This window comes from Lepidochelys kempii, chromosome 24 (assembly GCF_965140265.1).
Source record: "Lepidochelys kempii isolate rLepKem1 chromosome 24, rLepKem1.hap2, whole genome shotgun sequence".
Taxonomy (NCBI): domain Eukaryota; kingdom Metazoa; phylum Chordata; order Testudines; family Cheloniidae; genus Lepidochelys; species Lepidochelys kempii.
The window spans coordinates 1,598,894-1,626,552 of record NC_133279.1 but is presented as its reverse complement, the minus strand read 5'-3'; the positions used below and the strand labels follow the sequence as shown (position 1 = coordinate 1,626,552).

General features: G+C 51.0%; 2 protein-coding genes across 5 annotated transcripts in view; one reads left to right on the top strand and one right to left on the bottom strand.

The window, feature by feature from the left end:
* UBAP2L (ubiquitin associated protein 2 like) overlaps positions 1–27,659 on the top strand; it is a 397,837-nt gene that overhangs the window by 36,614 nt on the left and 333,564 nt on the right. The window lies entirely within an intron of this gene.
* GATAD2B (GATA zinc finger domain containing 2B) overlaps positions 9,589–27,659 on the bottom strand; it is an 80,437-nt gene continuing 62,366 nt past the window's right edge. For 3 of the 4 annotated variants that reach the window (XM_073322403.1, XM_073322406.1, XM_073322405.1), the window contains 7 exons: positions 27,412–27,543; positions 24,356–24,526; positions 19,771–20,086; positions 18,102–18,304; positions 16,148–16,258; positions 15,060–15,177; positions 9,589–14,269 (listed from right to left, as the gene is read on the bottom strand). In XM_073322403.1, the coding sequence (XP_073178504.1) occupies positions 14,136–14,269; positions 15,060–15,177; positions 16,148–16,258; positions 18,102–18,304; positions 19,771–20,086; positions 24,356–24,526; positions 27,412–27,543 (1,185 nt within the window). In that variant the 3' untranslated portion in view covers positions 9,589–14,135. The remainder of the gene's footprint in view (positions 14,270–15,059; positions 15,178–16,147; positions 16,259–18,101; positions 18,305–19,770; positions 20,087–24,355; positions 24,527–27,411; positions 27,544–27,659) is intronic. The other variant, XM_073322407.1, reaches the window with a different exon arrangement.

Below are 27,659 nucleotides of genomic sequence, written 5' to 3'. Positions count from 1 at the left end.
GAGGACTAAAGAGCTGCAGAGGCAGGAGCCCCAGTCCCTTGGCAAAGCAATAATGTCTGCCCCCCCACCCCTCCGGAGTGCTCCAGCTGGAAGGGGCTGGGGGGGGGGAGCAATGACACAGGCCCCTTGGTGCCAGTCCCACTTCCTGCCCTTTAAACATGGGACATGGCATGAAGCGGGGAGGGGGGGAAGAACATCCCTCCCCCCACCCCGAGTAGCCAGAGCCACTTGGAACCATCCTTTGGGCTGACAGTCTGGGCCCAGCGCTTGCCCCCCGGTGCTGTCTGTCCGTCTGCTTCCGTCTGGCCTGTGCCCTGCAACGAGGCCGGGCAGAAAAGGCAGGTTCTGTCACCGCTGCCAACAAGCGTCCGTGTGTGCGAGTGAAAACCATGCTCCCAAATGTCGTGTGTGCGCGAGCCGGCTGGGCCGCCCCGCTCGGCCTGTGACCAAAAGCCCTTTGGGTTGACTGGGGGGTGGCCGGTGCAGCTGATGAATGTAGATTTTGCTGTTAGACGGCGGCTCCATGGCAGCTGGGCCAGCGGCTGCCTCTGCCCTGGCATGCCAGCGGCTGCTGTTTGCAAAGGGCTCCTGAATCCCACAAGCCTGGGCTTGTCACACCCCCCCCCCCCGCTTGCATGTGACAGACCCTCCTGTGCCACTTTCTCACCTCCCAGCGCCAGGGTCCACGTGGCACCAGCCCCCCCCCCAAGTATTAATTAGTGCTTTTTGCTAGTACCATAACTCACTCCATGGTGCAGGGCGCCCATTTCACTGGCAGGGGCTGGCTCAAGCAGACCTTGCCCTGTGGGTTCCCCCCCCTTCAGCCAGAACAGGCTGGGGTTAGCCCTGTCTTTGTGCCCCCTCACCCCAGCACTGCTGCTGCGCTGGGCCCCGCCAGGCTCCCAGGGGAAGGGAGCATGTTTGCCTCCTTCTGCCAGGGCTTAAATGCCAAAGATTCCCCTGGCCCCAGGCCTGCTCCAAACTCCAGGCCTTCCCCCTGCAGCCCGGATGCCCGTGGAGCTGCTGTGCCCTGTGGCAGCGGGCTCCAGCCAGGAAGCTCTGCCGTGGGCCAGGCACTGTGATCCCTCCTGGCCTTGAAATCCCTCGTCCAGCCCCTGCCCCAGATCCCCCACCTAGAGCTACCACCCCAGCAGCAGGACCGGGCCCCTCAGTGGGGTGGGGGAGAAGAGGCTCTGCAATAGGGTGACCCATGTTCAAGCTCCCCCCTCAGGGGCCCCAATCCCCAGCCCCATGGAGCCGCTGCCCTTATGTGTCGCGACACCAACGGTAGCACCAATGAGCAGGTTCTGTCCACGCGTCTGTCTGTGTAACGTGCCGGGCCTGGAACCGCCCCAGAAGCTTTAATGGGCTGGGCATCGCCGAGCAGCCGGCCCGGAGACACTACTGCTCAGCCCGCCGGGAACAGGAACGGGGCCAGAGCCAAGCCAGGACCTCCCCCTGCCAGAGGATGGAGACAGGAGCATGACCTGGCCCCTGCTCCCCACACACTGCAGCCATAGGCTCAAGGGCTTGAAACACGCAGTTGCTGCCCCTGGGGCTCTAGGCAATGGTGCAGGACTTGGGAGGAGCCCCTGGGGCTCTAGGCAATGGGAGCCCTGCATGGGGCAGGGCTGGGAGGAGGCAGCCCCTGTGGGGGGAAAGCCCCAGCTTGGGCTTAGAATAACCTCAGCTCTAGCCCCTTAGCTCCACACCCTTCCTGCCTTCACCCCCTCACAGCCTCCATCCCCTGCCCCCCACCGCTCCTCTAGCACCCCCAGCCGGTGCATTTAACAGCCCATAGCTCTCCCCAGCCCCGGGGAGGAGCACCGTGTCCCCCAGCTGTGGCTGGGATGGAGGGCAGTGGGGCCAGGGCAGCAGCTGGGTGTTCAGCCGTGGGAGCTGGAGCGCAGGGCCTGGCCCTCTTTCTTGACTGTTAAAATTAAAAATAAAATGGAAAAAGGAGCCTGGCAGCAAGTGGGGTCCTTGGGGGTGAGCCATGCATCTCTTACGGGGCCTGGTCCCATCCAGCCCCGGCTAGTAACAGCAGTTACCTGCCCCGGGCCCAGGGGAGACAAACGGGGCCTGTGCGCCTATCACAGGTCTTCCAGCCCCTCTGGAGAGGTCAACATGCAAACAAGGCCCATAGCCTGAGCACAGGGGGTGGTGGGGGCAAGGCTAGCCTTCTAGCCCAGCCCAGCCCTCCCCCAGGGGCAAGGGGGAGGCACAGTCCCACCCAGCTGCCATCAGAAGCAGCCCCTAACTTCCTGCTCAGGTCAGCAGGGGGAAGCCCAGGACCCTCCCTGCAGGTAAGTGGGGCACCTGCTGAAAGGCCAAGAGCAAAATCCAGGTGCTTGTTCCCCCACCCCTCAATTCCCCCAGGCAGGACAGACACCCCCTGGCTGACCCACAGAGCCTCTGGAAGGTTTGGGCTGCCTGCACTCATGGCCAGGAACTGGGTTCTCCCCTGCAGCCCCATATGCAGGGCTACTGGGGCCATCTAGCCCCAGGGACTGGGCAAGAACCCCCTGGGGGAGCTGGGCCCCAGGCCCATGACTCAGGACCCAGCTGCAGCAGGAGCTATGCCCTGGTCCTAAATGTAGGGGCTGACGCCCTGGGCATGTACCCCTGCCGGCAAGGAGTCCATTTTTCTATTGCAGTTGGGGCTGGCCCTGATCCAGAGCTAACCAGCCCCTTGCCTCTTCACCACCTCACCCAAGAGCCTGGGGGTACACATGGGGTAGAAAGGAGCTGGCCTTCCTTCCCTCCCTCCTGCCTCATTTCCCGCTGGCTGGGGGCGGAGGGGCTTGGATTCTCTGTAGTAGTAGGAGCCCAGCGCAGTTATGGAAGGCCACGCCCCGGGGCAGGCTAGGTAGATAAGAACGGCCCTCCTGGGTCAGACAAAAGGTCCATCGAGCCCAGTGTCCTGTCTTCCAACAGTGGCCAATGCCAGGTGTTCCAGAGGGAGCGAACAGAACAGGAAATCATCACAGGATCCATCCTGTCACCCATTCCCAGCTTCTGGCAAACAGCAGCTAGGGACACTATCCCTGCCCATCCTGGCTAACAGCCATCGATGGACCTGTCCTCCATGAACTGATCTAGTTCTTTTTCAAACCCTGTTATGGTCTTGGCTTTCACAATATCTTCAGGCAAGAAGTTCCCCAGGTTGACTGTGTGCTGTGTGAAGAAATACTTCCTTTTGTTTGTTTTAAACCTGCTGCCTATTCATTTCATTTGGTGACCCCTAGTTCTTAGAATCATAGACAATCAGGGGTGGATGGGACCTCAGGAGGTCATCTAGTCCAAGCCCCTGCTCAAAGCAGGACCAAGCCCCAATTTTTGCCCCAGATCCCCAAATAGCCCCCTCAAGGATTGAACTCACAACCCTGGGTTTAGCAGACCAATGCTCAAACCGCTGAGCTATCCAATTGTTGTGTCATGAGAAGTAGTAAACAACCTTTCTTTAGCCACTTTCTCTACACCAGTCATGAGCTTATAGACCTCTATCATAGCTCCCCTTAGCCATCTCTCTTCCAAGCTGGAAAGTCCCAATTTTATTAATCTCTCCTCATACAGAAGCCATTCCATACTCTTAATTTTTTTTGCCCTTTTCTGAACCTTTTCCTATTCCAATATATCTGTTTTGAGATGGGGCAACCACATCTGCATGCAGTATTCAAGATGTAGACATACAATGGATTTATATAGAGGCAACATGGTATTTTCTGTCGTATTGTCTATCCCTTTCTTAATGATTCCCAGCAACATGGTATTTTCTGTCGTATTGTCTATCCCTTTCTTAATGATTCCCAGCATTCTGTTCACTTTTTTGACTGCCGCTGCACATTGAGTGGATGTTTTCAGAGAACTCTCCACAATGATGCCAAGATCTCTTTCTTGAGTGGTCACCGCTAATTTAGACCCCATTTTATAGGGGATTATGCTTTGCATTTATCAACATTAAATTTCATCTGCCATTTTGTTGCCCAGTCACCCTCTTTTGAGAGATCCTTTTGTACTCTTCGGAGTCTGCCCAGGTCTTAACTATCTTTAGTAATTTTGTATCATCTGCAAATTTTGCCACCTCACTGTTCACCCCTTTTCCCCCGATCATTTATGAATGGTGAATAGGACTGGGCCCAGCACAGACCCCTAGGGGACACTACTATTTACCTCTCTCCAGTCTGAAAACTGATCATTTATACCTACCCTTGGGTTCCTGTCTTTCAGCAAGTTACCAGTCCATGAAAGGACCCTCCCTCTTATCTCATGGCAGCTTACTTTGCTTAAGAGCCTTTGGTGAGGGACCTTGTCCAAGGCTCTCTGAAAATCTAAGTCCACTATATCCACGAGATCCCCTTGGACCACATGCTTGTTGACTCCCTCAAATAATTCTAGTAGATTGGTGAGGTATGATTTCCCTTTACTAAAACCATGTTGACTCTTCCTCAACAAATTATGTTAATCTATGTGTCTGACAATAGTGTTCTTGATTATAGTTTCAAGCAGTTGGCCCGGTACTGAAGTCAGGTGTACAGGCCTGTAATTGCCAGGATCACCTCTGGAACGCTTTTTAAAAATTGGCATCACATTAGCTATCCTCCAGTCATCTGGTACAGAAGCTGATTAGTGCTGGAATTTCACAGTGAGTTCCTTCAGAACTCTTGGGTGATACCATCTGGTCCTGATGACTTATTGCTGTTTAATTTATCAATTTGCTGCAAAATCTCTAGTGACACCTCAATCTGGGACAGTTCCTCAGATCTGTCTCCTAAAAAGAATGGCTCAGGTTTGGGAATCTCCCTCACATCCTCAGCTGTGAAGACTGATGCAAAGAATTCATGTAGTTTCTCCACTATGGCCTTATCATCCTTGAATGCTCCTTTAGCACCTCCATCATCCAGTGGGCCCACGGGTTGTTTAGCAGCTTCCTGCTTCTGATGTACTTTGTGATTTTTTAAAAAAAAGTTACTTTAAAAGTCTTTGGCTAACTGTTCCTCAAATTCTTTTTTGGCCTTCCGAACTGTATTTTTACACTTCATTTGCCACTGTTTATGCTCCTTTCTATTTTCCTCCCTATGATTTAAACTTCTACTCTTTAAAGGATGCCTTTTTGCCTCTCACTGTTTCTTTTACTTTGTTGTTCAGCCCCACTGGCTCTTTTTGGTTCTCTCGGTTTTTTAATTTGGGGGATACATTTAAGTTGACCCTCTATTAGGGTGTCTTTAAAAAGTTTCCAGGCAGCTTGCAAAGGTTCCACGTTTGGCGCTGGACCCTTTAATGTCTGTTTCACTAACTCCTCATTTCGGTGTAGTTCCCCTTTCTGAGGTTAAATGCTACAGTGGTGGCTGCTGTGGTGTTTTTCCTGCCACAGGGATGTTAAATTTAATTATAGGATGGTTACTATTACAGAGCGGTCCAGCTAGATTCACCTCTTGGACCAGATCCTGTGCTCCACTTAGGACTAAATCAAGAATTGCCTCTCCTCTGGTGGTTCCAGGACCAGCTGCTCCAAGAAGCAGCCATTTAAGGTGTCAAAAAACTCTCTCTCTGCATCCCACGCTGAGGTGACATGGACTCAGTCAATAGGGAAATAATGAGGATTTCAATTATCCATTATTGTTATTGAGTTTTTTATGTTAATAGCCTCTCATCTCCCTGAGCATTTCCCAATCACTATCACCGTCCTGATCGGGGGGTCGGTAATAGATCCCTACTGCAGAAAGGGAGAAAACACCCACATGGCAGCAGGGCAGAGCTGATAAATTCTTCCACGCAGCTTTCTGAAAGAGACTGTTTGAAATTGTCTGAGTGTTTTGGTGCAGGGCGTTTAAGCCGCAGCACGCTGGAGGGGAACGCCCCTTCCTGTGGTCTTCGCAGCTATAGGGAGTAAAGACAACAAAGGGTTAAAGCCTAAATGTTTCAATTCAGCCCAACCCAACTTTTGCAGCCCTGCGGTGCTGGATCATGGCCCTGGGCTGACGGGACAGGGCTCCTTCAGCACAGGTCTTTACCAGCACAAGCCTGAGTAACCCAGTGGCATGGTTAGGCCAGTTGTAGGTCTCTCCCCAGCTCTGTGGCACAATCCAGCTGTAAAAGGAGAAAGATGGAGGTGTCTGAGCAGGGGGAGTGGAGTAGCAGAGAGGGCAGGATCTGGGACACCTGGCTCAGCTGTCCATGCCCTTTTCTCCCCCATGGAAGCCTAGTGGCAGGTTTAACCCTACAGTAACTCCAGTATTTGGGGCAGGGCTGGCACAGGAGTTATAGCCAACAGCCAGGCAGCAGCAAGGGCCATGGTTATGTCGGGGAGGGCAGGGCCAGGGGGCCACCCCTGCACTCTTCACTGCCACTTCCATTTGGGTGCCATTCTCCCCTAGGCTCCTGGCGGCAGCCCTGGCTAAAAGGTTGGTGGTTCAGTGGTCGGCTCAAGGCCCCTCACAGACAGGAAGGCGAGAAAAGATGTTCAGATGTGTCCAGGATGCTCCCACAGGGGTCTGGGTCAACACGGGAGACGAGGCTCTTGGTCCTGGGGGTGGCGGTAATTTGGAAAAGCAACCTGAAAAGGCTTTTCCATCTCTCCTGCTATTTCCATAAGGCACACAATTAGCCTTTGGAACTCATTGCAACATGTCATTGAGATCAGCTGTTAAAAAAGGCATAAAGGGAATCACCCAACTAGAAGAATATCTAGTTATAACAGTCGAACAGCAAACAAGGATCCAAATGTTCCTGCTTCAGGACATGAGCCAAGCTCTGATCACTGGTGCAAAGCAGACATTTCCTAGGGAAAGGCAGGCAGGCCACAGAAAGGGGATTGCTGTCTGGCAGGAAATTGCAAGATTTTGAAACATGGTTTAATCCCAAATGGGGATGAAGAGTCCACATCAGCATGACCTGCATCTTCTGCCTCCTCTTCCTCGTGTTCGGCTACCGCAGGAGCCTGCCCCCCACAAATATAAATTATATATATATATATTTATTTTAATTTAAACAAACAGTTCTGTCATTTCTCACTAAAACTGATGAATGGTTCATGAAAATAGATTTGAATCAGTGTTTTCTGAAGGAAAAAATTCCTATGGAAGTGTTTCCATCAGCTAGAGGAGCATTGACATGTTACAGGGGGCCCTGCTGCTAGGTGAGAACTGATCTCCCACGCCCCCTCTGGGACACCACCCAACCCCAAATGCAACGCACCAGCCTCATAAAAAGTTATAAATCATTCCTTTCTTTATTAAACATAGCTTGCAAGTGATAAATATTACAAAGTTTTTTTTAATCCTTTCTCCAAAAATTAGCTTATTATTTTTAACCAGTCACTGCATAATCGCTTGGCAGTATTTAAACAGCTTTTTTTTTTAAACCAGATTTCAAAACACAATGCAAAAAAAACTTAAAATTGTGCAAAAGGCCTGGTTTCCCGCACCCCTCACCTCTCGATTAGCTAGGCTGCAGGTGTGAGGCTGGGATCCCCTCGCTTTGTCATACTGTATCCCTTGCTATCCACCCAGACTGCTCTCTCCCCTCCAAGCTCTGGGGGCATCACTCAGTGAGGATGAAGGTGCTGTGCAGTCAGGAACCAGGGCAGAGCACAGTACCAGTGCCTTTGCACAAACTGTTTGGGGGATGGAAGGCTCTGCTGAGAAGTTGGATCCAGCAGCACCCCTCCAGGGATGTCGGGCACTCAAGCCGGTGACTCCAGGCCCTGAGCAGCCAGACTGGATGTAGCTACAGAACAAGGTTTGCAGAAGTGGGTAGCGATTTTGCGTGCCCAGTCTGAGATGCCTTAAGGGGTGTAGACTTTCAGGAAGGGCTGCCGGAAAAGCCAGGCCCCTTTGAAAGGCTCCAGTTGGGCCTCTAAAATCACCTGTGAAGATTTGGGCTACACTTGAGGTTGCAGGAAGGGACACAACATCTGGGCCAACCCTGGGAAGATGCTGAAAGGTGAGGCGGTTTCTGCTCTGAAGTGCCCTGCTAACTGGGAGCCTCTCGCTCCCATTCCTGAGCAAAGCTTGACTGCCTTTCCCTCCATCAGAGCTAGCCACAGCTAGGTAGAGTGAGCCAGATTCCAGCCTGGCTGGAGAACTCAACCTCCCGCTTGGTTTCAGCCATGCAAACTGGGCGCAGACACAGCGAGAACACGCTGGACGGGGAGGGCGACGACCCAGCTCCCAGTTTCTGAATGAGTTTAGCAAGAATTGCTGATCTGGAGTCTTTCCAGAGCAGAGCTGCACATGCTGGTGACAGAGTGCAAACAGCTGCTGCAAACAGAAGTCTGCTAAATGCACTGGAATTGCCTCTGACCTCCTAAAGCACCCTGGTGCAGCCCTATGCCCAGACCGTCCCTATCACAGCACCCTGAGGGAACGGGGTCTGCTATGGAGCTGCTTAGCCCATTTCTGAGCCAGCAAGTCACCTCCATCAGTGTAATCTCTTGGCCACATGAACAGCTGGAGGGGCTCGGGGTGTTTGTGGGAGGGAAAGCATGGAAGTGAGACACTAACACACCCTTCCTCATTCCCAGAACAGAGAGGGGCTGTAGCTTCCCACCCCGCCCAGTCCATTTCAATCCCCCCCCCCCCGTCATGCACAGACGGCTGGGGCAGCCTTTGCTGCTGGTACCAGGAACCCACTCTGGGAAGGGGCTCAGTCCCTTGGTGTTCCAGTGCCATTGATCAGCTGGGAACCTGCCAACACCAGGATGCTTGTGGAGAAGCAGGTGGGTGCATGTGCGGACGTGGAAGGCTTCAGAGGAGCCAGGAACTGGCAGGCAGAGGTGAGGGAGACTGGAGAGAACAAGCCATTGCCAAGCCCTGCAGAGCAGACACACCACACAATGGGCCACTCTGCAATGTTCTACGGGCCCCCATTTTGCCAGGCTGAAGGGAACGCTACAGCAGCCTTAGCACGATGCTGCTCACTCCATGGGGATTTGAGAACAGGTGCAAGTGCTGAGAGGGTTTTTCCAGCAGGGCAAAGGGTAGGCGAGCAGGTTCTGAGCCTGGGCTGGTTGGAGCAGGACCCACCAGGCTGCACCAAGAGGAACGCACCCAGCTGGGGTGAACGGGAGTCTTCAGGCAGGTCAGTTGCACAGAGCACTACAAAGAGTGTGCAGGGAGTGTAGGTGTCAGCTGGCTTAGACCGCAGGGAGGAGGAGACGAGAAGCTGGGACTCCCAAGGGCTCTGGATCTTACAGGTGCCGTTTGCTCTCTCAGATGCACACAGAGAGTCTGGACAGGCATTGGTAAGAGACTCGGAACCCAGGGAAGGGTTACACCAGCACCTAGTGCCAGCACCTTTATGTCTGACCAACAACTGCTTACGCTGCCCCTCCCCAGGAGGGGCTAACGACCACAGGAATCCTGGGGCAGCCGTTCTGAGAGCAGCCACAGTCGCACAGTACTGGAGACCACGCGTCTCAAGCTCTTTGGATTGTCATCGCTGCTGGGAACAGATGTTTCTCCCTTCCCCAGCAGCCGGTCCGAGAAGCTCTATCATTTCATCCTGGGTCCCTGCCTGTTTTGGGCTCTGCTGAGCGTCTGCACAGGCTCTGGCAGACAGAACATGAAGGAAGCCGCACACCGCAGGTTGTTATAGATGTATATTGTATATATGCCAATGCAATAATAAAAACAGTGCAAATACAATTACAGTTCATAATACTTGTCCCCACCCCGATCCCACTCCCCAAGATCCGGATGCTCCCCACGGGAATGCCCCACCACTGCTGGTTAGAGAGACATCACGAGCTGTAAACCTAACGCTGTGGGAAGAAACTTCCTGCCTCCACTGCACTAGGGGGTGCTGGTAACTTGTAGGGTCCTTCTTTGTGTGTGTGAAAGGCACAGATTTGGGAGGTGGCAATTGCCACCAGTGCATTTCTGCAGGCTAGCAGTTCCCGCCCGGACAAGAGCGCCAGCCCCTGGGATCTTCGCCCTCTGCAGCCATCTGACTTTGCTTCCCTAACCCACCCGCCGGAAACCACCCCTTTTGCACGTTTCAGGTCATACACAAAAGGTCACACTACAAAAGGACGTAACAACTTTCACAATATCCATGGCGAGGCTGTTTTTTTGTTTTGTTTTGTTTTCTACACAATGTACAATTGTTTTTAATGTGTCAAGAAATAGCTTATATACACGAATGAGTCCTTGTTATAACATTTCGGCCGCAATATCATAAGCTAATTAAGATCTTGTCAGGGTGGGTGAGTGGAGGTGGGTGAGGGTTAGAGAAGAAAGGGGGAGGGATGGGTTATGCCTTTGGAGGAACAAAAAATAAAACCCCACTAAGCGTTCACAAGCAGCTCTACATCTAGCTGTAAAAGAAAAGCTAACCGAAGCGGGGAAAAAAATCCCTATTTCTGTATCTAAAAAAAGAGACGATTTTCTACCATACATCACATCCATAAAGGGGGAGGGGCACTTTACCAGGGATTGGGAGTGGTCGCGCGCTGTGGTCAAGACAAAAAAATTTTAAACCTGTGCAGATCACAGACAAAGCAAGCATCTTAATTCCCCTTCGACAGAGATCAGCAGGCAGAAGGGTGGGGCGTCAAATACTGCAATGAACCAAACTGCTGTCTGTAGAGTTGGACACTCCACCATCCCCAGCAGCAGTGCAAGGGTCTAGGCAACAGAAATTCCCTGGGGATTTAACGAGACAAAGCCAAGGAGATTCCCCAGTGGAAGGGGTAAGGTGCCCAGGGCAGCAGGAGTGAAGGATGGGCTCCGATGACTGGGGGATGGAAACAGCATTGAAACACAAAGCAGGTGCCCAGTTTTTGGTGCTCCCAGGTTTACCAACATGACCTGGCACCTGCCAACTGCTGCTGGATTGCTGTCCAATGAACCCAGCCCAGAGCCCAAAGGGAGCATTTGCTCTGTGCTTTCTAACTTGGGGTACCCCTCTACGAAGTGTGGGAAGAACCCTGCTTGTTGCAGGAAGTGTTTACAGAACCAAGGAACAAAACCCCAGAGAAGAGGGTCAGCCCCCCAGTCCTGCTGGAGATGAGAATTTCTGTTTCACGTGAACAGCTGGGGCTGCACGCAGGGAGAGCGCCCCGCTAATGGTTCCCTCTCCCCTTAGCACCACAGAACCCATCAATGTGCGGAGACACACTTCCAGGACAAGAGTTGGGGGAGAGGGGGGATTCATGAATGATTTTACAATTCAGCAACCGATCGGCAGGAGTGTGAAACCACAGAGAGAGGGGAACTGGGCAATGAGCAGAAAACAGCTGCGGGCCGAGTAATACGACTGGCTCCTGTTGCTGGCTAGGGCTTGAAAACAGCTCACAGAGGACATCAGCCAAAGGGAAGGAGCACCTCGAGGCCACAGCCAGCAACAGATGGGCCAGCAGGGCTCTGAGCAGGGCCTCACCTGTCTCAGTAAAGACACTGTGCACCTCCAGCACTTGATGGACACCCAGCAGCCCACACAACCCCCTTGTGAGGCACGAAAGCATCACCTCCAATCTACAGCTGGGGAAAGAGGAAGGTGAAGTGACTTACCCAAGGCCACAGAACTGGGAGTAGAACTGGGGAGTTCCTGGCTCCCGGACCCATGCTCGGACCATGCTGCCTGCAACAGAAGCAGGTCAGCCTTCACTGCACTGGGTCAGACAGGGTGATCTGCGAGGCCCGGGCTGCAGGACGGAAATAAATCTATAAGCAAGTGACAGGGATGTTTTCTTTCACCAACCACTGCAATAATCAACCTGGGGTGGTTGGGGAACCCTGATCCCCTTCCCAAGAAATTTCACTTAGCACCATTATTGTTAACTTGCTCTCCAACAATTAACTAGTGCATCAGGCCCCAGCAGCAGGGACTCATTAAGTATTGCACATTTTTAATGTTAATCTCAGCCAATCTGCTTGGGCCACCTCGTACCTCTCGGTAACACCCACTGGGGGAATGCGGGCAGGAGACAGCAGGACAAAGCCAACTCCATGTCAAGAGGCAAGTGGTGGTGGTGGGGGGGGGCAGGAAGAACAGGCTGATAATTTCTCAGCTTTAATCAAAGGAGAAGAAACAGTTAGTCAGAGTGCTCCCCTCTAAGCACAGCAGGTTGATAATCAACATCCCAGTGGGTGTGGGAGAGGAGTGCCACGCCAGCTAAACAGTGAACCACAAAACAAAAGAAAAAAGCCACTGCGCGTTCCACTACTTTCCAAAAAAATCCTTCACCTCTGGAGGGCCCCAGGCACGCATCCATGCCCCTCATTTATTAAGTGCTCACTGAATAGAGGGAGTGGGGTGCACCGAAGCAAAGAGCGGGGAAGGGCCTGTTGTACCAGCACAGCCCCCCCCTCCCCCCACTTTGAGATGATCGGGAGAGGGAGAGAACTCTGCACAGGAATCGGAGCAGGTAGGGAGGGCCTAGCTCTTGCACTGATACAGACCCTCCTCTCCAAAGACAGGGGCAGGCGCGTTGTGCCTCTTTGGGAGAAATCCTGCTGGCTTTCAAAGTAAAGGCATCAGACCTCTTTCTTCGGTCACTCGGCAGCTCTCCATTCAGACGATGGCAGTTCAGTTATTGCGGCCACAGCTATCACCCAGAGACAGGAGGGACAGAGCCGACAGGAGCCCCAGCGTCAGTGGTGACACAGCCCGGGGTCATGCTGAAAAGAAGGGTGCCTCTTCCCAAACAGCAAGTACTGCCGGGCACCCCGACAATGACACTCCATGCGAGTGGCGACTTAGCACTTCATTGCACAATTAATGTTCCATCAGGAAACGCTGTCCAAGGAGGGCAGGGTTTTTCAGAAGCAGCAAATCAAGCATATTCACTTTGTTTTGTAACAGTTTGACCAAGGAGGTTCCCCCCATTAACATAATTCAATCAACAGCAAGCGGGAAGGCTCCACACCAGCATCCTGCTCCCAAGACTGCAGTTCTGCTGGGCCTCTTTCCAGGGTACTAGCGAGGAGGTGGCGCCCTCTGCTGCCAGGAGATGGTTCTGCTCTTTCTGGGTTCAGGTGCGGGGGTGTCTTGAGGCAACGGTAAGTGCAAATAGAGCGATCTGCAGACAACGACTCTCAGCTTGCTCTTGCTTTGGGTTTGCTAACTCAATCCAATCCAAACTCCTACCACAGCTTGGTCCACTGTGCCCTGCAACACTCTGGCAGCTGGGACGCTTACAGCTTCACGGCGTCAATGACAGGGAGCTGCTCTTGAGAGCACAACAGCATGGGGGCGGGTTCAAAAGGCATGAGGCCACTGTGCCCTTTGGTAGTTCATCACAGTCCCTTAGAGAACTTCAACTTCTAAACAGGGAGCATCAGAATTACAGGGAGACGGAAACACGCACAGGGTGGCAGCACGGGTCAGCTCCATTTCTGCTGCACTGCATTACGGAGTCTGGTAGCCCAGCTGCATTAGCACAACTGATGGGATTCCCTGGCACAACCCATCAGCCCTGCCATCCCTTGCACTGCTCTGCCAAGCACAGAGATCTGCATCCAGCCACATGTGCACTGCACTGAAACACAGCTCCTTCACACACGGGGCTGCCTTCCTCCAGGGAAAGGCATCATGCGCCATTAACATATGCACGTGGGCCAAGCTATTACGGACCAACCCCCCAGCGAGATTCAGTTGGACGCATCCACAGAACTTCTGTCCCTTACCTCTTTTGGTGAGCAACTCAAAGAATGCAAGTCTTAATTCGCCCTACTAAGTGCATAGAACAGCTGTCCAAACGCCAGCACACGGCCACCTCTCCCCCCTCTTCCCCTCGAGTCAGCACTGACCACCCTGTACAAATGGTCACTTGGAGTAGAGTGGATGCTCTTAAAAAAAAATCTCTGGAAAGGAAAAAAGTTTAACCATCCATTTAGCAGAAGGAAAAATAAAACAATTAAAAATTCTATGCTTTGTCATTACAAAAAATAGCATAAAACGAGCATTAACACATGTATAGTGCTGATTTCAAGCAGACAATTGTCCTGACCTCGGGCAAGGGGAATGACCTCACTGCTATAGAAAACCAAAGAGAAGAGTTAAGGTTTGGGAAAGGACAGGTCGCTGAAGTTTTGAAATGTTTTTTGTGTCTTTTCCCCGTGTATCGTAGGCACCAGTACAGGCACTGCATGCGACAGAAGTGGGGGCGGGGGGGGAAGGGTCAATAGGCGTTATTTCTGTCCGCTGATGGACTGCGATATAGACCGGGGTGGGATCATATCTAAAAGGTATTCCCGCTGCCGGTCTGCCAAGCTTGATGCTTTGTGGCCTCCAATCCCAGCATTCAGGTATGCAATGTTAACACCTAGAGGGGAGAGAAAAGCAAGTGGGGACAATTACTCCTGTAACACACGTGACACACCCAAAACCACCCCACCCTAGAGAGCGCAGAGGGGGCCAGCCTAATGGAACTCAAGCCATCGACTCTTACTGCCACTCCCTGAAAGAGAAGGCTCCACGCCCCACCCACGCAGTACAGGTCTGTCCCCTGCACGAGCCAGCATCCTGTCAAGCCACAAGGCTTCCACGCCTTCCTTTGGGAGCATGCACCAAGTCAGGAGCAAGTGTGTGCCAGGAACAAATGACGGTTCTACAAGGTCTCTCTTGTCGTTGACCGATCATCATTACACTCAACGGTAATTAGTACAACTGACCCCCTGCCATTTGTTTTAAAGGCCATTTGGTTACAGAATCAATGAAAACACAGGCCTAGCCTTATAATACAAAGCTACTGTCCCAGAAGGACACACGAGCTGTGATGGGCTCTCTCGTGTTTGTCAGAGCACTGAGCAGCCAGCCGGGCAATATTAGCACCTGTGCAGGGTCTCCAACTTCCATGCACGTGACAGACATGAACCTGGCCTCCCAATGACCCTCAGGTCAGTGGAATTATCTGTTTAGAGATGGAGGAACTGAGAAGTGCAAGCTCCTGGCCCCGGAGCAGGTCCCCGTCAGTACAGCGAGCTCCTCCACTCAGGCCACTGGCCATGCTCTGAGTAGAGGACTTCCAGCCTCTGACAACGTGGTTAAGGGTCTTAGTCTAATCCGCAGCCCGGCCTCCCCTTCCCATTCCGCAGACCAACGTTTGACATTACCTGGCATACCGAGGAGACCACCCGCAACAGACAGCTGTGGCGCCTGAGCGAAGTTGGACAGCATCGAGCGGGCAGAGGTGGGGATGCCACGCTGCAGAGTGCTCTGGGGCTGTGAAGCCTGCGGGCAGAGAGAGCAAACAAGTGGAAAGTGAGCAGTACACACACACCCCACCTTTTCCAGAAGCAGCACCAGTGAAAGAGCAAGGGCCACGAAGGGCTCTGGCCATAATCCACACGTACCAACACACACATCCTGACCCAAAGCCCAGCTCCGGCATGGGAAAGTCAGGCAGCTTTGGTTTCACCAGACAGGGACAGGTGATGTATTCAGAGCTCCCATCTCTGTTGGAATGAAAGGCAGGAAGGTCCCAGACCAGTGTCAGAGCAAAATGGTGACCAGCCTTGACAGGTCATTGACCGTCTGGCAGTAGGTGCTAGTGGAAATAGCAAGTGGGCAGCAGCCAGAGACGAGGGGAGGGACTGCTCTCTGCCTGCGTCCACCATCCTGAAAGCCCAGTGCTTGCCAGTGATTGATTTCAGGCCTTAGGCAGCCTTACCAGGCTGAGAGCTCACTCCGGTGCCTGCTCCCCCTGCTGGCTGATCTGGGAGTGACAGGGCAGGCGACTGAAAGGGGGTTATACGCCTTCCTGGCAGATGGCACTGAGGTGCCAGGGGAGCATAGCAGGGCAGGCAGCTCAGGAAGCTGTCCCCATCATCTCTGCTTATAGACCAGGTGCCACCCAGACTCAGGCTCACTGCAGTAAGTCTGACTACCACAGCATGTGGACGGGGGAAGAATTACAAAGGGATGATAATATTGAGAGGGAAAGGGCCCACAAAGTACAAGGGATGGATGAGAAACGGCCCCCCGCTGTTACAAGGAGCTGCTTGGAGGCGACAGGGTAAGTCTCAAGGCAGGCTGGCTGCTGCCTCTGGTCTCACACAGCACTGCAGAGACTCAGCACCCCAGCTGCATCGGCGTGGGCTCTGGCCATCCAGACAATACATTCCACCAACTGAAAGGGCTAACCCCTCCCCTGCCATGGCCACCAAGAGGCTGGCGGTCTCACACCGCCGGAGCTGCTCACCTGTCGGAGTGTGTGGTGCCTCATGATGGTCTCCTGTTTGCCGACACTGGACACGGCAGGAGCTGCAGTGGGAGATAAGGCTGCCTGCTGCTGTAGCCTCTGCTCAATTTCCTGCAGGAAGCAGAGGCATTTTAGAGCCACAAACAAGGGGCCAATTTAGGAGTATTTACCCCAGTGGCTATTGTCGGTGATACGCAGGAACAATTCCTTCTCTGGGGCCCTTATGGGCAGCAAGGTCAGTGTATGGCAGAGAGAGTCCCAATTAAACCCGCTGCCTATGCTGGGGGGCTGGGGAGGGGGTAGAAGAAGTGCCAGGGAAAGCCAGCCTTGGGATCCTTCTGCCCTCAAAGCAAGAGGAGCATTTAGGCTCCTTTCTACATGCAAGCTGCATGTGATTTAGTTACTGTGGAGCCCTCACTGACCCCCCTCTTCCTCCCATTGCTCCCAACACCCCTCTGCCTGAATCATTGCCCAGGGTCTGATGTTTGCCGGAGATTGTAAACTGTCCGTCTATGTCTGGAAAATGCCTTGCGTACCAACAGCGATACACAAGGACATCTAATCAGCTCTACCCAGAGCAAAGGGCCTCTCAGTTTAGTCCGCAGTGTGGATTGCCAGACGTGTGAGAGCAGACCAGACTAGCACTAGAGGGGGCATCTTAACCTACACCCCCCAGCCTGGACCAGGACAAAGGGGCTAGTTGGAGTCCTTGCAAAGGAGGTGGCTTGCAAGGGCCAGGCCAGCAGAGCAGCAGCATCAGGGGATGTTCCCAGTATTCCAGCATTCCCACCCCACAGGGCTGGAGTCACAGATAAGCCATCCCGGTGGATCTGGGCAGACCAGAGGATGTGGGTCAGGGCAGCCCATTAGAGACACACTGGACTTTAGGGGAGCTTTTCAAGGAGTGCCCAATTCCCACTGGCCTCCACAGGGGCTGGGAAGCTACCGCCCTCAGGGGGAGCTTTCGGAAGGCACAGAGTGACCAAATGCAGCAGCTCAGAAGTAGCTGGCAGTTTGTCCATTGCTGAATTACACATTCCCTGGGCCACGAGCTGGGCCACAGGCCACTTCCCTCATGGACCTCAGTTGACTGAAGTCTGTTCACCTTGCCCCAAGTGCTAAGGGAAGGAGGAAGAACTTAGAGTCTCCCTGACATCAGGGCAGCTTCTCCCCCTGCCCTTGTTCTCAGCTCCCGCCCCTAAGCTCTAACCCCCACACTGTGGTCACCATTCATCTAAAAAGGGAGTTGGCAAGACTTCATTCAGAGCTGCCCAACACTGCTCCCCACCTAGCTGCTCTGGGGGGAGCACAGAGCTTCCCAGCAATGACAGCAGCAGCTAAGTATACTGCATCTATAATGCTGCCAGCCACAAGTGGAAAGATGAATCCTGCTCCAGGCCCCCATGATGTTCAGCCGGAATCACTCCTGTGGCCCGGCACGGTCTCAAAGCACTCTGCAAACACCAAGTGTGGAGGTAGGCAAATGTCCCTATGTGACAGCTGAGCAAACAGGTACTGAGGGGCTAAGCAACTTCTCCAGTATTACAGGAAGGCAGTGGCAGAACTGGGAACAGAAGCCAGTAACCCTGACTCCCAGTTCCCAGCCCACTTTGCCTCCCACTGCCAGTGTGGCAAGCGAGTTATAAAGCCATTGGGAGACCGTACACAAAGGAAATGGAGTAACGGGCCTCAGGAAATACTCCGTTCACTGCGGGAGAGGGTATTTTTAGATACCTCGCACCGGCTTTTTTTAAAACTAAGTACTGTACTGACACAGGGCACCCCTCCAGGAACTGGTCACAAGACTGCGTGGAGGAAAGGGAACACAGATTGCCTCTGCACGCATGGCAAACCCATGTGCTGCTGGGGAAGGGAGAAGCAGAGATTGGAAGCAGGACTGGAGCTGAAGGACGCCTGTGTCTCCAGCAGGTTGGGATGTCAGGATGGAACTTGCCTGCTCCTGCTGCAAGGCTTTCACAAAGGCGTTCTTCAGCCGGTTGGTGTGCTCTGCCTTCAGCGCTTTCTTCTGATTGGAGGTCATGCACTGCTCGCACAGGATCTTTCCGTTCTTCTCCTGCTTCCAGTGCGGGGTGAAGTCAGTGCGGCACTGAGCACAGACAAAGGGCTCCATGCGCAGAAGGGATGCGCAGCCTTTGCCTAGACATCACCAACAACAGGGGTTAATGGGGTGGTGCAGACTCCCCCAACCTTCCCCACAATCATGGAGACAGAACCAACCTGCACCCTTAGGTCAGTGTAAGTAAGGGGCACTCTGCACGTTAAGAGTCAGCATTGCCAAAGAGAAACTTTGGAGTGGACTAGGCTTTGCCATAAGATATGCTCAGGATGAACGTAAGCGTGGGTCCTCCCTGTGCAGCTATGCATGAGATTCCAGCCTGCTCTCATTCCTAGGCTCAAGGGAACCGCAACATCAGGAGGCTCTCAGGTAGGGGGCTGCCCAGGTACTGCCCGCAAGGATGAAAGTTGCCAGTGGCCAGCTTTAAAACCAAGAGTTAAACTGTCAGGCTCCAAACAGGGGAGATACTGAGATCTGCTGAGTTCCACCGGAGTTCGGCAGGACAAAAGCCAGTAAACAGATGATTTTAAAGAGACCTCATCTGGAACCTGAAATTCCCTGATGCAAACAACTCTACTCTGCAGAGTAAGCGCTGGTACAGTGCATCCCTGTTCCAAGTCAGTTACCCTACAGACGGTATTTGCTCCCCCTTTCCAGATACAGATTGTATCTTGCCTAAGAACATTGCAGAGGGATTTACATAACCAAGTTCTTACAACTCTGTTCCCAGCTACTCTTCCTGTTCCCATGGTAACAGACAGAGCACTGAAATCAGGGTGAGGTGCTTTTAAAACAATTATTTCAAAAGAAGGTGCTTTAAAAGACAAGCTGTCGGTGGAGATTCAAAGTCCATTCCCATGGGAATGGAAACTGCGGGCCAGACACAGGAGCCCTTGGCAATTTCAGTGCCAGAGAAGAGGGACTCATGCCATTTTGCATCTGAACTCCAGAGGTTTGTTTTGTGGGTTTTCCCAGGTAAAGGGCTGGGGGAGGATTCTTTAAAAAAAGTCTCCCCTTTACCCCCCCTACCCAAGGATAGCGTGAAGGGGGCTAAGCTGACCAGGGACCCTTTCAATGCTTGCTAACCAATCAGCAGTCGTCTCTCAAGGACCATACCTTATGTATACACATACAGGCAGTTCCTCAGCCTGCTCACTGCCATTAGCACAGCATGAGGATTTCACTGCCCTGGACACTGCAATGCTAGAATTATACTTCGCACTGATCTTCAAAGCACTTTACAGCCATTAATCCTCCCAGCACCCCTGTGAGACAGGCAGCCAAACACTGCCAGTTTTTCAGATGGAAAGCTTGAGGTGGAGAGGAAGTGACAGAGCCAGACTCCCATTCTTTAAGCCAAGGATTTCAGCACTATGCAAAGGTAAGTATGACCCCTTTCACAGAAGGGGAAAAGAAAGAGGGGAAGTGACTCGGCCAAAGCTACCATTCTAGGACTAGAACCCAGGCATCCTGACCTCAGGTCTAGCCACTGTTGTCTTTGTAGTAGTCGTGTTGCTCACCTGGCTTGTGCTGCCTTGTAACTCACCTTGACTGTCAATAACACTCTGTACCACCTCCTCCAGTCCCACCATGTAGATGAACTCGCTGTTGGCTGCGCTGGGCAGGAAGTGAAGCAAGGGTGCTGGCGGTTTCGGGGGTGGAATCTCCAGCAGCGTTTTTTCCAGTTGCTTGCGCAGGGCAAGCTTGGCAGCTGCCTGGGAATTGGCGGCATCATTCAGAGCACTGGGGCTGGGGAGCGGGGACGACACCCTGTTCACAGTCCCGGGCTGGATATGAGAGGCAAGGTTCATGTAGATGGCTGAAGAAGTCGTACGCTGGCAAGGAACAGAAGAACTTGACTGCTGGAGAGAGAAAAGAGGGTTAGGGCGGGCGCCTGATGGCTGTGCAAAGAAAGGACAGTGCAATCTGACTGATGGAACTTCAATCCCTCTAGGGGGACTTGCGAGGACACTGCACTATGGCTCTGGGTAGCCTGCTGAAGGTAGGTACGGCTCAGTGGTAGAGACTGCAGTCACTACACCAGAAAGCCAGGGGCCAGGAGTGACCTGGGTCCCAACTACAGGGTATGTCTTAGCCTCTGCCATTAACTAATCAGCAACATCACAAATGCCCTAAGAGACATCTCTGGAGGAATTAAATCTGCATAAAAAAAAACTCTTCTGCAACATCCAATGGTCTAATGAACCCTACAGCCAGTTTAAGGAGACCCTGGCTAAATGAACACAAGCTCAAGCCCTGCATTCGGGTGCCTGTGCCACCCTCATCTGGAGTGTAGGCAACACTATGTGCTGCGATTCTCTAGCTGGCACTGTTGCTCGTGGTCAAGTTGTGCTCCTCCACACCTTTCGCCTCACTGATCTGGCATGTGCCCAAGCATCACCACCACTGCCAGATGGTGTCCATCTCCTCCCACACAGGTGTGCAGAATACACCAGCTACCTCTTCTTCCATCCCCAGCAGCTGTCCTCCGTATCCTCCATTCGCTTGCATTCTCAGCCTTTGATTCCTTTGGCACACGATAGTAACAAAGCACCTCACACAATCCCCTACTGACTGCAGATACAGTATTCAGCACCACTTCCTGCAAGAGTCCAGATCCACGCAGGCAACCAAAGTGCACTCAGAGGCCTTGGCTGCCAGTCTTCCCCATTCCAAGTGGCTCTCTCATTTCATATGGCTGAACATTGCAACATGGCCAAACAGAAGACAGTCCCAACCAGTAATAGAATATGTATCTGATGTTTCAAGAGAGTTAATTTCCCAAAGCTGTGGAAAATTATGAATTAAACTGATTAGAGGAAAAATTTAGACATCCAGTTCAGCTATCGAATTTTCAAAAGAATTTTGAAGATTGAAGAGGGTGCAGAAAAGGACACACAAATTATTCAAGAACTAGAGAAAATGCCTCAGTGAGAAACTTAAAGAGCTCAAATTGTTAGGCTTCTCAAATGATTGAGAGGTGACTTGATAACAGTATCTAGAGATCTTCCCGGGGAGAAACAATGGGTAATAAAGCACTCTTTAATGTAGCGGAGAAGGGCAGAACAAGAACCAATAACTGGAAGCTGAAACTCGACAATTAGAAATTAGGCACAAATTTTTAACAGGGTGATTAATCCCTTAATAGTTTGTTCCAGTGAAGTGGTGTATTCTCCATTGCTTGGAGTCTTCAAAATCGAGACTGGATGCCTTTCTGAAAGATAGGCTTTAGCCAAACCATTGCACTCAGCACAGGGGTAATGGGATAAAATTTAATAGCCTGTGATATGCAGGTGGTCAGACCAGATGACCGAGTGGCGTGTTCTGGCTTTAAACATGCCAAGCTCCACCCCACGTCATGAGGCATTTGCCATCTATCAAGGGCAGCAGCTGACTTAATGTCTTCACTTTTCAGCAGTTCACAGCATTGTGCTCACAAAGCATCACCACCTTGGCCTTTTCACACTTAGCCCCAGAAGACGTTGCCTGTGACTTGGAACGTACGAGTCGGGCTAGCATCTGAGTCACAGCAAGCAAGGCCATTGGACTTAAGCGACGACCACGCCCAGCACGGCCCGCGAGTGCCTGGTTTCCCCAACTGCTGTAATGGAGCTGACCCCAGCAGCCCTTTCTCTAGATCTGTAGGTGACACTGAAGCCTGGATTCTAGTCAGGCTTTTGACATAGTCCCACATAACGTTTTCATAAGCAAACTAGCAAAAGGCGGTCGCGATGAAATGACCAGAAGGTGGGTGCACTACTGGCTGAATGTGATGAAGTTACCAATGGCTCACTGTCCAACTGCAAGGGCATATCAAGTGGGGTCTTGAGGCCCATTCCAGCCCTGTGTGTCTGTGAAAGTACCATGCTATGCTCTCTTTATCCACTCTCAGCCTTAACGGTCTGACTTCCAGATGCAGCCCCTGTGCATCCTGATCTAGGACAAATGATGGCTGTAAATTTCTTGCCCTCAAACTGCAAGGAATATTCTGTGATCTTCAGGCTCTTCCTTTGTCTTTGAAAGGAAGGGTAGATGCCTAGACTGCCCTATATCAGTCCTCTGATCATTTGCTTTGTTACATATTCTATAAATCTTGCAGGGATGATGGTTCTTGCTCCTGTCAGTAGCTAGAACTTATTCATAAGTGACAAAATTGCCCCAGCTGACTGAGATCCACAACATCCTCCTTCTATGTATATCACAATTAGACTTGCTCTGCTGTGGACTCCCACCTGTAGGATCAAAGCCTTCTGTAGCCAACATTATAGGAAGTTTCCCAGTTGAGGATGTGGGGAAGACCCCACCCCCAAGCTATTCTTTTTAGGTGACAAATCTGAGAAACTGTCCCAGAGTGAGGTGTCAGTACAGAAAGACTTGGAACAAACTGATCAATTAAACAGTGGTAAGCCACCAGGACGAGATGGTATCACCCAGTAGCTCTGAAAGAACTCAAACATAAAATTGCAGAACTACTAACGGTGGTATGTAACCTATTGCTTAAATCAACCCTGGTACCAGATGACTGGAGGACAGCCAACGTGTAAAAAACTTTTTTAAAAGGTTCCAGAGGTGACCCTGGCAATTACATGCCGAGGAACCAAACTTCAATACCAGGCAATTAGCTTGAAACAACAGTAAAAAGAGAATCATCAGACACACAGATTAACAGTTTGTTGGAGGAAGAGTCAACACAGGTTTTGTAAAAGGAAAGCAAGCCTCACCAATCTATTAGAATTCTTTGAGGGCATCAAACATGTGGACAAGGGGGGATCCACTGGTTACAGTGTACTTGGACTTTCAGAAAGACTTTGACAAGGTCCCTCACCAAAGGCTCTTAAGCAAAGTAAGCAACCATGAGATATGAGGGAAGGTCCTCTCCTGGATCAGTAACTGGTTAAAAGATAGGAAACAGGAATAAGTGATCAGTTTTCACAATGGAGAAAGGTAAATAGTGGGGTTCCCCAAGGATCTGTACTGGGACCAATGCTGTTCATAAACTACCTGGAAAATGGGGGTGAACAGTGAAGTGGCAAAGTTTTCAGACAATACAGAACGTAGTTAAGTCCAAAGCTGACTGGGAAGAGTTAAAACCGGGTGACTGGGCAACAAAAAGCAGATAAAATTCCATGTTGATAAATGCAAAGTAATGCATGCTGGAAAACAAACCAAGCTACACATACACAATGATGGGGTCTACATTAGCTGTTACCACTCAAGAAACATCTTGTCGTTATTGTGGCTAGTTCTCTGAAAACATCCGCTAAACGTGCGGCCACAGTCAAAGAAGCTAAATGTTAGGAACCAGTCAGCCAGAAAATATCATAATGCCACTATATAAATCTATGGCACACCCACACCTTGAATACTGTCTGCAGTTCTGGTCGCCCCATCTCAAAAAAGATATATTAGAATTGAAAAAGGTGCCGAGAAAGCCAACAAAAATGATGAGGGGATGGAACAGCTTCCATATGAGGAGAGATTAAGACGACTGGGACTGTTCAGCTGGGAAAAGAGACTACTAAGGGCAGATATGATCGAAGTCTGTAAAATCATGACTGGTGTGGAGACAGTGACCAGGGAAGTGTTATTTACCCCTTCACATAACACAAGAACCAGGGGTCACCCAAAGAAATTAATAGGCAGCAGGTTTAAATCCAACAAAAAGTATTTCTTCACACAATGCACAGTCAGCCTGTGGAACTCACTACCAGGAGATGTTGTGAAGGCCAAAAGTGTAACGGGGTTCAAAACAGAATTTGATAAATTCATGGAGGATATGTCCACCAATGGCTATTAGCAAAGACAGTCAGGGACGCAATACCCAGGCATCCTGCAACCCCTGTCTGCCAGAAGCTGGGACTGGACGACAGGGGATGGATCACCCAATAATTGCCCTATTCCGTTGACTCCCTCTGAAGCACCTGACTCTGGTCACTCTTGGAAGACTAGCTCAGTAGCCTGATGGATCATTGGTCTGACCCAGTACAGCTGTTTTCATTTACCCTTCCACTTCTCACACAGGTTAAGGGTTTGTGCCTTTGTCCGTGCTTCAGACAAACACCTACTGGCATTTCCCTTTTTGTCGCTACCGTACTGAATCCAATTTTAAGCAGAAGTAAGAGGTAACTTACCGGCTGGTAGTTGATGGCTGGATTCATGCTTGGAGTTGTAGTGCGGATGAGGCCAGGTTTAGGAGGAACACGCTGCCCTTGTAACTGGGCGGGGTTCGGAGCAATCACACGCTGTGACATAAGCATATGGGGAAGGGTCGTGTTTGTGGCAGATCTAATGACACTGTGACCCTGTCCAGGGAAAAAAAATAGAAGACATCAGGCAAACTGGGATTTTTAATAGAATATGTAAAATATAAATGGGTGTAAACATTAACTCAAATTAACTTCTCTCTCAATAATCAATTAATACAACTTCCCCTTTAATCGCTTCGTGTATTTTACATAACCTGGTTTTGCTTTGACTGGAGCAAGGTCTGCTATAAAGTGAAAGCACAAGCCTCTCAGGTGGAGAGGCTGGGATTTCAACTGCAACAAGAATGGATCTAATCGCAGCTGCCAACTTCCCCAGAATCAAGCAATGCTCTCTGGAAACTGGATCTGCATTATCTAGCTCTGGTGGACGGGTTCAGAAGTTTCACATCCCAGAAACGGAAGCTTCCTAGGAGACCGAGTGTTCCGTCTGCCTTCATCTACCCGCCTCCGCTACGAATTGACGGAGCTGGTCTAATCCATGTGCAAAGCTGCAAACTGAAGAAAAAAGTCGGCAGTGTGCCAGTTACTCGGAGGCTACGACACTCCGGTGTGAGTCAACTCCGCAATGGTTGAACACCAAACAGCTGTGTAGCGAACAGGGCTTATCTGACTAGCGCTGAAGGGGTTTGGTCTGTGACGTCATTACAATAAAATAAACGTCCAACAGAATTTTGGGGAGGCGGGGGTGAGGTGTGTGGGGGGGGGGGGAAGACTGTTCTTTAGCCTAGATTGCCTAGCAGAGTTCAGAAAGAAATATCCTCGTCCATCCTGGTCAGAGGAACCATGCTACCAAGACCACTAAATAAAGTGCTTGGTATGGGTTGAACCACAGCAAAAGGTCAGCAACTAGCTTTCCAGACTAGAGTTCATGTGCAAGGTTCCGCGTTCTCTACATTTCTGGGAGCCACGACAATGTTCAAACAGGAGGATGGGTGTGTACTGAAGAGACTGATTTCTCATTAAAAAAATGTGAGTGCCTCATTCCGAAGGCGGCTACTGGTCCACAAGTTTCTCATGTCACGAAGAAGAAAACCTCCACAGAACGTGCAAACCATGTGCTTCCTCCTTCTTAAAGCCCACTTCCTTTACCAGCCTGATCCTGCTGTGAAGTCACAATAGGCTTGACCCCAGAACTGTTACCATAGCAGGGAAACAGATGCCATCAACACAAGGGGGGCTAACAGGAGGAGAAACTGATCAGTGAGATTTAGACTGAATCCTCAGAGATAGCAGGTAAGACAGCTACAGGCAGTAAAACAGCTGAACCTCTAATCCATGCACCCCATGACACAATGGAGGCTCTCTCACCACCTCTGATTTAATGGAGCGTTACTGTGAGGTAACATTACCGAGACTTCCCTCTCTACTATGGAATATAGTGTAAATGCAGATGAGTATAAGTGAAAACCACGCTTGTCCAATAAATAGATGAGGCACATTGTAATGCACTAGCCTGGCTTTTGCACGGCACACAGTCTGAGACTCCATGGGCTGTGTCAGTCAGGGTAAGCTAGCAAGACTCTACTGTAGATGGATTGGACAGAGTCAACTCAACTGAACGTTGTGCAGACTCCTCCAGGGAAGGGAGCAGCAGCCCACAGCGGAAGTGGGAGGGAGGCAAGGGGTAAGTCAGGAGGCTGATCTGCAAGCATTTTTAGATGTGACAGTTACTGTAGAACTCTGCTGGAGGCATGTTTTGTAGCAGATGCTTTGATCTGGCTACCAGGGGCCTGTCTAGATTTTTAAGCAGTGTCCATCACTACATATTGCTCTGCTTCACACTAAAGGGGGTGGCTGTGTAATCTGTGCTGTGGAGTGCACAGGACAGCCAAAGCAGAGGGGGTTAATCTGAAGCTGTCTGCTAGTGAAGAGACACATTTCTGGTGGGAGTTCTTCAAGATGGCAGGAGAGCACTGGGCCCTACAGCAGGGCCGGGTGAAATGCCAAGAAAAAAATCCACATCGCTTGTCAGCGTAAACACCCTGCTCCACACACGCACACTCAGTCCTTGTTCCAGTGAGCTCACACTGTTGGCTTTTCGTTTATCTCCATAACATTAAACAACGTGTGACGACTAGGATTAGCATTTTTCCAGTAAGCATACATGAAGGCTCTTTGTTAAACAGCATCCAGCCTCTGTCTATATTTACCTTCTTTGGGAAACAGCTATTCCAGCTTGACATTTTGTTTGTGTTTTCCTTCACCCCCTTTCCCAGGCACACTGCAGTGTCTCAGGACCTAGTTCCACTGGGAGTAGCCATCCTTGTTGCTAAACACGCTGGTGGATTTCTTTCAGTAGTCTATATACCAGTAACCCTGCGACTCTCATGAGACACTTGCCACTCAGTGTGCAATACCAAGCGGTGACCAAACACAGCCTTCTTCAGTACCATCATCATCACCCACATCTTGCACTGTACCAGCCCTTTCATCCCACAGGACCCCAAAACAATTTGTGCTATTAAACCACATATCCCTTTAATGAAAAGCATCCCATTCATGGCATGCATTGCAATGCTAGAGAAGGGGAAATCTGCCAGAGATACAGGGTACACTAGAAATCTTAATCATGCAGAACAGAAAATGTATCTTCCAGCACCTCTTTCAAGAGACTGTCCCATACAGAACACAAGATAAACACTGCCATCTAGTCTATTTATTTGGTCTGACAGTGGTCACTGCATCTGCATTTTGTGACCACGCACAAAGAACAAAAGGTAGTTCTACTCACAGGGCTCAGAAGTGTCAACATTTATTTATTGGAAAAGCCATCATCTGCAATATGGATAGAAATGATTTGCAAAGAAGAATTTTTTGGCTTTTGGAGGAAGCAGTATGTGTGGTGAACAAAATTTTAATACTGCACATAAAAAGTCTCTGATGTCACTGACAGCAGAGAGTGTTGGCTCAATGATGCTTACCTGTAATGTTCTTAAATTCTGAGGCTCAACCCCCTGGGCTCCAGGCCTGGAGGGAAGCTTGGACAGTCCCTGCTGTCCCACATGGGCAGGAGATGGCTGAACAATAGATGCAGCATTCTGCACCACTGGAGTCTAGATCGAGAGAGAAAACATGGGCATCACAGTGGAGCACTTATGAGAGGAAATGCACAAATGGACTGATCCTGAACCAAGCTGGCGTATGATAAATCAGATGCTAACACTTCAGT